Raw genomic sequence first — 11,597 nt, forward strand, 5'->3', positions numbered from 1 at the left:
GCTCCTGTATCGAATTACTCTTCACATGTTTGGGGGTTCCATTCACATGTTTTTATTAAATAGGATGGAATCAAAAGCTTTTCGTCTCAACTCCCCTCCCCTAACTGACTGTCTTCAGCCTCTTTCTCACTTGCTATCTTTTATCACTATTTTCAGGCTCACTGCTCTATTGAACTTGCTAACTGCATGCCTCCCCTCCTCCTGCGGCCTCGCTGCAAAAGGCTTTCTTCTTCCTCTCATCCCTATTCTGTCTCAACTCTCTAATGCAAGAGTTAACCAGTACTCTCAATCATTTATACTTTTCACTGGTGAACTCTGGAACTCCCTGCCTGCTTCTGTATTTCCATCTTCCTACGACTTGAATCCTTTTAAGAGAGAGGTGTCAAGACATTTGCTCCCTTCTTATCTTTTAGAGAACCAGCAACAAGTGGGCCTTTTTTTTTTTTTCAACATTGTGTTGCCCTTGGCTGGCCCTCTCTCCTACATAAAAAAAAATTACTAAAACTTATTATTATTGACAGAAAAGTACTTTGCTCGTCTCTAGCGGCCACTCTCACTACCTCCCCCAACACTACTTGAAAGGAATCACCTGTATTACCACAACTCATTACCTCAAATTTTCAATAATGTTTTTTTAACATTATATAACTCACCAAAATACAATCTACATCTAAAATAATACAAATCAAATTCATATCAAAAATTTCAAAATATGCAATTCTAGACTATAGCTAGATTTCACTGAACTGTACTAAAAAAAATTTCAATGCATTGACAAAACCTTGGTATTGGGTAAACAACAATCAGTTTAGTCATAACACATTCTATTTAATAAAAAATATAAATACATAGTATGTAATCACATTCTGCTGCAAAGTGTGCTTAGAAATTCACCAGAATATACCTTTTACTAAAAAAAGATAATATAATAACATAACAATGTTAATTTCAACATCAGACAGGCATTCTTTTAATTAAGTTAATGAGATGAAGCATCTACACACATAAATTCATGTGTATAACTATGTATTCAAATAAGTATACATATACATGTACTAAAATAAATTCATGTACACTAAGGTACTATCATAATATAATTTCTCACACTTTACAGTAATACTATCTATATACATACATATCTTTTTGTCAAAATGCATCATTACTGCATCACAACAGTGATGATGAACTCAAGACTGCAAAGCACAACTAAAGACTTTATTACAATGGAATATTAGCGTGCTTCTTTGATGGGTTGGTCAGTTTCTTGGAGGATAGTTTGTCCAGGTCCTGGCATATCCTGCGGCGTGTGGTGTGAGGCTGTATAATGTCATCAACAAAACCTGGAATCCAGCATTAGTTTCATGAAGTGCAGTCTTGATGTGTTCTGAACTTTAATTAGTATTACTGCTATTCTATTATCAGGAAACTATTTTCTGCTCAGTGAAATAAATACAGCAAAACCTTGGATCTTGAGCTTAATTTGCTCCTGAGTGTTGTTCAAAATGGCCACTCTACAATATCTCGAGCTCAGAAATTACTTATTGAATGAACTTATTGATATGAACCTCTTCAGAAGATACTGGTTTTTTTTTACAATTTTTTTTTATTTATACCATGTGGGCTTTTCACAGGAATTTATGGGCTAAAGGGGATACTTTTTATGGTACCTCCTATCTCAAAAGCCCACCCGCTAGGAAACCGTTGCCCTAAGTGAGGAAGCCCAATCTACACTCGGACCGTGGACAGGATTCGAACCCGTGCGCTTGGAGACCCCTTGGACCCCAAAGCACGCATGGTTTCACTGTACCATGGTGGCCCCTGTAGGTATTCTCTTTGTCATCGATCTAGTGAGAAAAATCTTACAGAGTGACACAGAGAGGAGTAACTCATATACCATGAAAATGAAGGGGATCATAACACTAGAGATCTTGCTGCTGGGAAAAGCTACTGGGGAAATTTAGCTGTGCAGTTCCCTCGTCATCAATAGAATGACAGGTCATTCAGGTGTCAGAATCATTCCTGAGCTAGCCAAAAAAAATGTTTTTTCACATCAAAGCTTTTCAATGGCATCACATTTATGTCATTTCAAAGGTTAAATTACTGCTGATACACAGTCTCTCTCCTCCAAATAAATAAAAAAATATATATTTATGGCAACAAGGAGTTAGTAATACACATTTTTGCTTTGCCTTTTAGAACTATTTAAAATCAAGTATCTTTTTTCAAAATCCAAATTATGGTACGGCAACCAAAGTAATGGGGAGTTTTCAGAACTAGTGGTTGTCACCAGGTAGCAGCACAATAAATGTCCCCATCACTCACACAGGGGTAATATAGAACATACCTGCAGTGTCATTCTATAAACACAGAGATGTAATAATTCGTTATAATATATTTTTCTACATAATTCCTTCTAAGTAGTAACACAGGCAAAATCAAACCCTATTCATGAACAAATGTAGATAAGTTGTTTTCTCATGAATTGGCATTGAGGGTTATTTGGTCATCTCCACATTTCCAAAAGAGTACACCCTTGATCGGAAGTGTATTAATCCAGTCGACAGTAAACATGAAAACAATATGTCTGTGTCATTTAAGAGTCCAAACCACACAGATCGACTTACTTGTTGGAAACAACAATTCTAATCAAGAATAGGCAACTTGAGTATCCTGGCAAGAGTATTGCTGTCCAACCTGAGTGTTTGCCTATCTGTTTAACTCAACAAACACATTGTGGGACAAATAGTTAATTCCTGCAGTAATGTCTATGCCATTATGCCATGAGGAGGAGGAAAGCTTCACATATTTCTCTCTCTTCACTCTACAGCTGCCCAGTGATTTGCTTATTCTTTGCTTGATTGTTTTGCCACTTCTTGATCTTGATGAAAGATGCTAAAATCCCCACAAAAATAACTATACTCATATATCACGATGTTACTGAGTATGGTGGGTCATACTATACAGTACAAAGTTTTTACCTTTTCATTGTCCAAATCAATAGATTTTAGACTTGTAGTATGTCGTATTTAAGATATTGATAGCAGTATTACAAGATAATCACAAAAAAATATTTGTTTTGACTAACTTCTCCCAAAATTATCAATACAGGATATTTGAAAGTAGATACAGAATGTCAACATTAACATAATAATCAATGTTTTATGTATCTGCATGTGCCTGGGATTTAATACAACAATAATTTACCGCATGTCAGTAGGGGACATGTAGCAGCAGTGACATCTGGTGGATTAGTTCTGAAAACTCCCCATTAGTTCAAAACTTTCTTTGATAACTAATTTGTTATAAAAGAGAGACATTCTGTAACCAAGGTTCCACTCTGCATCTGAATATCAACCATTTTTATGGCTTTTATACAGTTTCTAAGAAAATCAATGCCCTTCAACATTCTCATTAAAATTTTCTTTACCATTTATTCTTTTCTCAACAACAAATAAAGGTGAAAACAAGGGTTCATACAACATAAATACATATATTCCACTTATTAAAAAAATATAATAATAATAATAATAATAATAATAATAATAATAATAATAACAATAATAAATAAATAAATAAGAAAAAAAATAATAATGATAAATAAATAAATAAATAAATAAATAAATAAATAAATAAATAATATATATATATATATATATATATATATATATATATATATATATATATATATATATATATATATATATATATATATATACACAGTAGCCACCAAAAGTTTGGACGCCGCCACCTTCCCAAGAAAGCAACAAGTAAAATGATAAAACAAAATTTATTACTGAACACTTGAGGCGTTTAGAATACAAGGGGCTCAAGTGCCACATTTTGAGAAATGCACTTTTGTACAGCATTGTCTTCCTCAAACCCTCCTCTATCCAGGGGAAGAATGTATGAGCCTGGTAGCTGCTCGCAAAGTGGTTGAAAATCCCATAATATGAAGGGTGGTACTCCCCGTATCAGGCCCTCAGGCTAAAGGGTACACACGAGAGACCAGAGAGAGGACTAAGCGCCACTTCCTTCCACACACACCTCAGCAACCAATGGGCAGCGCGCTGTCAGTCACGGGACTGTGATGTAGCCGTCCGCCAGCCAGTGAGCGTGCGGCATTGGCGTGACGTCACGGCATGTTGGCCAGTCTTCCTCACACCCTCGCCTCGTGGAATATTAATTTGTATTCCCTGCTACTTTTTTTTTTGCAATACTTGAATGTGTACAACATACACACATACATACACGTCATACACATACATGCGCACCCTTAATCACGCATACACATTCATACATACACAAACACATTAATACACATACATAAAGACACATACATACACATACACACTCACACAATAATATTTCATGAATTTAAGAACGTTTCGAAGTGAATTGGGACATGTTTGAGTATTAAAAACACGAATATGTACAAAAAAAAGGAGAAAAATGCAGTTAATGTTGCAACATTCAGAATGTGTAGTTGTAATATTTATTTTTTTACATGAAATTAAAAGTCAAATGATAGACCTTTCGAATAAAACAAACTAGAGCTTTCTATCTCATTTAAAAAAAAAAGTTATGACATTCTGAATATTGCCAAACTTTAACTTCGTTTTTCTCCACTTTTTTATTTTGTAACTTGAGCCCCTTGTATTCTACACGCCTCATTTACTCCTTTAGTACTTGGTGATATTTCCCTTCCATTTAATGACTTCCTTCAGTCTGCTAGGGACACTATCAGCAAGATTGTGAAGCTTTCCTACTGAAAACTCGGCCCATACTGCACGCAGTGCTGCTTCCAACTTTGGGAGTGATGAGGTGTCATACTTCTCCAGACCTTTTTTCATTAAACTCCAAAGGTTCTCAATAGGGCTGAAGTCTGGAGAGTTGCCAGGCTAGTCTTCAAAGTACTTTACTTCACAATTTTTCAACCACTTTGTTACACTTTGGCAGTGTGGAAGGGGGCACTGTCATGCATAAAAAAATCAGCCTTGCTCTTATCAAATGAATCAGGAAGGTAGTTACACAACAACTATAGGTAATTGTTCTGATTCATTTTCTCATTTTTAGGCAGCACTACAAGATGCCCCATACCATAGTATGTAAAACACCCCCATACCATCTCAAACAACACTGATCATGTAAACACTGCATGCCCTGGTGGAACCAACTTTAGTCTCACTGCCAGGTATACAAGAAAAATATCTGGCTCGCTCATGATATTGTTGGCGAGGGACTTCCAATTTGTACCATAAATATTGACGTCAGCATTATCACATCCAAACTTTTGGAGGCTACTGTATATATATATATATATATATATATATATATATATATATATATATATATATATATATATATATATATATATATATATATATATATATATATATATATATATATATATATATATATATATATATATATATATATATATATATATATATATATATATATATATATATATATATATATATATATATATATATATATATATATATATATATATATATATATATTACTTCAACTTATGAAATTCCTTACCTCTGACAGCAGCAGGGAAAGGATTTCCAAACTTCTCCATATAGTCTTGTTCAATGTGAGCAACATCCTTCTCTCCACGATACAGGATAGAAACCGCTCCCTTAGCTCCCATTACTGCAACCTGTACACAAAATAAAGCAAAAAAAACAAAATAAATAAATAAATAAATAAATAAAAAAATAAGGACCTCTTTCTCTCTCTCACATACACACACTCTATACTCTACTTATACTCTACTTTGATAACTGCCCTCCATGCAGCCTTATCATGAATAAACTTTCTCCCTTGTTCCACAGGTACTACTTCTCTTACACCTGATGCATCATACTCCATTCATCTTCCTCAGCAAAAAAGATGAATATTACACAAAATCTATTCATGATAATGTGCAGCGTCTGGGTGGTGTGGTGTGTACTTTTCACTGGTAGGCTAATGCAATGTGTTATAACAAAGAATCAGAAAGACAAGATACTGCACACACAGTCACATGTTTCATACTGAGCCTTACTTCAGCTGTGGGCCACGTGTAGTTCATGTCTCCCCGCAAATGTTTAGAGGACATCACATCATAGGCACCTCCATAAGCCTAAAAAAAATAAAGTTGCGGATGAGAGCTAATGAGCATTTACACTGTACAATGTCTTTAAGTGCTGGTAAAATTCAATATTACCTTTAATTCACATGTAAAGCATCACATAATGAACTAATGAAGTGGTATTTGAAAGTCTTGCAACATCTGATCATTTTAGCAAGACCCTTTGATATATAAAGCAAGTTATTTGGTAAAATTATTCAAACAGTGGCAATCCTGGATGATGAGAGCCAAGAACAAATTACTATCAATATATCAGTTGAAAGTTGACAAGTTTATAATAATATAACATTCATTAAAAGCAAGGTTTGTTTAACAGGTTCCTTATACCTGATAATAACAATATTGGAGTTTGTTATATTGATTTACTTTGCTTATAAGAATGTAATATCAACAGGAACATACGTGGAATCAGTAATGCTTTAGGGGAGAGCTATGAGCAAGATAAAGAATGGTGAATTAGCATGCAAAACAAAATAGTAATAAATAACTCTAGAAAGTTATAATGAAATGTCACAAGATGTACAGTGAGTGGAACAAAGCCAGGGTCCCAATTTTTGAAGTGAGGAGACAATGAATGAATAAAAATAAGCAGAAATGTGACACTTACTTTCCTGGTGATCACTGTAATTTTGGGCACCGTTGCCTCAGCGTATGCAAACAAGAGCTTAGCTCCGTGGCGGATAATACCACCATACTCCTGGGCTGTCCCTGGCAGGAAACCCGGCACGTCCACAAAGGTCACCAAAGGAATGTTGAATGCATCACAGAACCTTACAAACCTTGCTCCCTTCACAGAGGAATTGATGTCTAGGCAGCCTAAAAAAAAAAAAAATAAATAAATAAAAAAATAAAAAAAGTTGCTTATATTTACAATTTGCTTCTAAAGGAATTTTCTCACCGATGTCACTACATAGTCTGTGGAAATCAATTAAATCTGACAAACAACAGAGTTTAATTCAAATGAAGTCTAAGTTGATATACCTGCAGCAGACTTTGGCTGGTTGCCCACAATGCCTACTGTGCGTCCATTCATGCGGGCGAAACCAACTATAATATTTTTGGCATAGTTGGGCATGATCTCAAAGAAATCCCCTTCATCTACAATGCTATGCACCACGTCCAGCATGTTGTATGCAGCTGTTGACTCCAAGGGTATGACAGTGTCCAGTCCTGGCACATCACGATCCCTACAAATTCAACAATTTCATAAAATTACTTAAAAAATATATCTAACTATCATAATGCAATCAGCAACTTAGAGAATTACATAGTAAAGTTATGGATGAATGAGGACAAACTGGATTAACTATTCACCATGGATCATCACATTTCCTGATGGGGGATGGGTCCTGGTTGCTCTGAGGAAGGAAGTTCATGAAGGACCTCAGGTTGAGAAGGGCATGGACATCATTACTGAAGGCCTTGTGAGCAACTCCCGAGAGAGTGGTGTGTGTGCGGGCACCTCCCAACTCCTCCTGTGTTACATCCTCATTGGTGACAGCCTTCACCACATCAGGACCAGTGATGAATAGGTAAGAGCTGTCCTCTACCATGAAAGTGAAGTCTGTCAGTGCTGGGGAATACACAGCACCACCAGCACAAGGTCCCATGATCAAAGAAATCTGAATGGATAAAAATTGTATGTTATAAAACATGTAAATTTCTTAAAGTACAATATATTTCATGTTCAAGCACAATTATGAATTTAGCTGATACCCAAAAACATTGTGAATGCCATTCCCATATGGTATCATTCATTAATCAGTGAAAGTATTGACACTTTTATGAAACAACAAAAACTTGGCACTAATGGAGTGTACCTGTGGGATGACACCCGAGGCCAAAACATTGCGTTGGAAGATGTCAGCATACCCTGCCAGTGACTCCACTCCCTCCTGAATCCTTGCTCCACCAGAGTCATTCAGACCAATCACAGGGGCACCAACAAGCATTGCCTGGTCCATGATCTGAAAATGAAAATCTCACATTGACACTTACCACAACAATCTTGACTTGTGTTTTTAATGCTTCATTATCTAATAATGACTACATTCACCTCACAAAAAATATGAAGTTAGATTCATCATCAATAAATGTAAATTGGATTTTTGGCAATTTGAATAGTACCTTCCCATAAAAAGTAACTCCATTCTGCAACGGCATATATGTAAACTAGTGATCTCTATAAAAATTTGATAACTTAATGATTAACAACAGCTTTTGCAAAAGCTTACTTTCTGAATGTCATCACAGCTGACAAAAAAGAACATTGGAAAAATCTGAATTTTTTCTTTACACTTACCTTACATATCTTCTTGGCATGGATTGATGATAGTGAACCTCCAAACACTGTAAAATCTTGACTGAATACATAAACCAATCGGCCATGTATAAATCCATGACCTGTCACTACAGAGTCACCTGAAAACTATATATAAATTATGTATCAAAGAACAACAGAACCTCAAAGCATAAATGAAATAGTATAGTATATCAATATTTAGGATGCTCAATAATGGTAGGAAAATGTAATATGATGCAATTAAGTTTTGGATGAAATTAAATTCCACATTTACAAGAACATATGCTAGAATTATTTGTTCCTCAATTGATGTAAAAAGAAAGTAAATATATATATATATATATATATATATATATATATATATATATATATATATATATATATATATATATATATATATATATACTGTGTGTGTGTGTGTGTGTGTGTGTGTGTGTGTGTGTGTTCCCTTGCTATTTCGCGGTTCGACTTTCGCGGCTTCACTGTTTCGCGGGTTTTATACATACTCATAGATATGTTCTGCAAATTTTTCACTATATCACGGGGTCCGTGGCGTCACTTACAAATACTGTACGTACAGTAATTCGGTAAGTTGGTGTGTAATAACGACGACAATGTACGTTACAATGTACGTAAAATACTGTACATGTATTGTTTGTATACATATACAGTGTTCCCCCGCCACTTTGCGGTTCGCGATAAAAATGAAAAAAATACAGCCATATCAGCAGCCATATTGCGGAAAAACACGTTTCATGTTGATGCGTGAGAGAGAAGGTTTCCCAGCATACCAAACAAACAGATGAGTTGACTCAGAGGCTTTGTACATACCCACGGCCACTCATACAAAGCACGTTATTGCTTCCCGGCGCTAGATCGACCAATGAGAGCACGAGTGGATTTATCCTGTGAGCTGATTGGCTGCGCATCATCGCAGCCTCAACAAATGTCTTCCCTTGTTGTATCTCGCCAGTCTCCCAGTCTCGTCCACGCTGTTGACTGTTTCACATACTGTATCTTAGTGCTGTGTTCGCAGTAACTTTTTTTTGTTTAAGTAGTGATTTGTTAAGCCCTTACAATACCACCTAAGAGCTGTGCCCCTGTGAAAGCTTCCTTTAATGAGCCCAAGACGAAGAGGAAGATGATGACCGTCAGTGAAAAAGTGAAACTTTTGGATATGATCAAAGAAGGCAAAAGAGGGTGAGTGTTACGTATTGTATGAGAGAGAGAGAGAGAGAGAGAGAGAGAGAGAGAGAGAGATAAAAGTATAATTACTGTATAAGCTTTTATAATTAAATAGATTTAAGTAAAATACTGTAGCTATATGTAAAGTATAAATACTGTTTACATATTTTAAACATTCTGGTACCCACATATACATACACAAAAATTCCTAGGGAGGGCAAATCCTACTTCGTGGTTTTTCACCTTTCGCGGGGGTTCTGGTATCCATTGACTGTGATAAACGAGGGATCACTGTATATATATATATATATATATATATATATATATATATATATATATATATATACACACACACACACACTCAAATACTGTGTATATATATATATATATATATATATATATATATATATATATATATATATATATATATATATATATATATATATATATATATATATATATATATATATATATATATATATATATATATATATATATATATATATATATATATATATATATATATATATATATATATATATATATATATATATATATATATATATATATATATAAATTTAAACTCACCTTCTGGTTTTGCATGCCAAAATCTGAACAAGTGTGTTCAGCAAATGTGTCAAACTCCACAAAGCTTCCCGTGTCACACAGCAGAGCCACCCTCTCACGGGCCGTCAGTTTGCCCTAATGGAATAATTAGTATTCAATACATAAACACCCAATGAGTAGTACAAGACACTGCTTACCCTACATGTATCTGACTGACTGGAATAGGGTTGCCATAAATAAACTATCAAAATTCCAGACATCTCAACTAACACCTGATATAATATTGGAAAACGTCCAAATTAATATAAAAGAAAAAACTTCATCTTTACTGCAATAACAAAATCACTAGAGTAATAAGGACACTAACCTAACCTATTTTTACTTAACCTAGCATAGGTTAGATTAAGTAATGCTACATTAGGTTAGGTTAGGTAATGCTAGGTTTGATTACCATACGGCATACGGAGTGTAGACCACAAAATTCTGGAGATTTGACTACTGATTTCTGAACATTTGACAACCAATTTCCAAAGACTGACTACTGATTTCTGGAGATGGCGCCCATCATAATAGCAGCAGCAATAACTCCCACTTACTTTTCGTGGTAATAAGTGACATTTGACCATATTCTAGTTCATCCCACCCAAAACCCTGGCTTTCCCACCAGGCCCCGAAGTTTGTTGGGATTCAGGAGCTATATTTGGTAAAGAAAGGACTTCTTGTAAATCGTTACCGTCTCCAATAGTTTGTGCCACTTTACTTTACATTATGGAGATGGGTGGAGGTAAAGATGGAGTGGGCGGGCCCTGCCGAGGCAACACCGGCAATACCCATGTTACCATCAAGAACAAGACATCCTTTGACACGAGGGTTTAAGACTTTGTGTGAAAACAATATCAAATTACGTATCAGTGCATGCTAAATATATTACACTTGCCATAACATTTATTAATAACTAGTAATAAATTCGCACCTTCTTATGTTGGGCAGCAATTCTTTTCTCTCCTCCGCCTAACATGGCCGCATCGCGCTTCTTTTTTATGTTATCTCGAACTTTGAGTGTGTGAGCGATGGAGCATTGCCGTAACAAAGTAGTGTTAAGGCCCCTGTAAGCCGGGAGGCCATAATTTTTAAGCAGCCCGGCAGTTGCACGTCCCAAACACGTCGCCATGTTTACTTCGTGACGTCACTTGGAAGGCTCAGCTGATATCCTTCCGCTGTAAAATGTCAACATGTATATACCATATCTAACCTGTCATTTTGCTTTTGCATACTAGAAAAACTTTGAATTATATTGCAATTTGGGGAAGAAGGACACTTGTATCTTACGTAATATAATTTTCTTTATCTCTCTTATATACCACATTTTGCCGGGAAAACTACAGTATTACCATACCATTG

General features: G+C 35.4%; 1 protein-coding gene across 1 annotated transcript; it reads right to left on the bottom strand.

Moving 5' to 3' along the window:
- Positions 1 to 807: 807 nt before the first annotated feature.
- Positions 808 to 11,395, bottom strand: LOC123498577 (propionyl-CoA carboxylase beta chain, mitochondrial-like). The gene is made up of 10 exons (XM_045245828.1): positions 11,170 to 11,395; positions 10,218 to 10,331; positions 8,445 to 8,570; positions 7,963 to 8,109; positions 7,457 to 7,764; positions 7,124 to 7,329; positions 6,750 to 6,958; positions 6,056 to 6,133; positions 5,548 to 5,668; positions 808 to 1,340 (listed from the first exon to the last, which is right to left on the bottom strand). Exons 1-10 carry the CDS (start codon positions 11,365 to 11,367, stop codon positions 1,219 to 1,221), a joined length of 1,629 nt encoding a protein of 542 aa, XP_045101763.1. The 5' UTR covers positions 11,368 to 11,395; the 3' UTR covers positions 808 to 1,218.
- Between the last annotated feature and the right edge of the window lie 202 nt (positions 11,396 to 11,597).

The sequence above is a fragment of the Portunus trituberculatus genome, chromosome 48 (assembly GCF_017591435.1).
Source record: "Portunus trituberculatus isolate SZX2019 chromosome 48, ASM1759143v1, whole genome shotgun sequence".
Lineage (NCBI taxonomy): Eukaryota > Metazoa > Arthropoda > Malacostraca > Decapoda > Portunidae > Portunus > Portunus trituberculatus.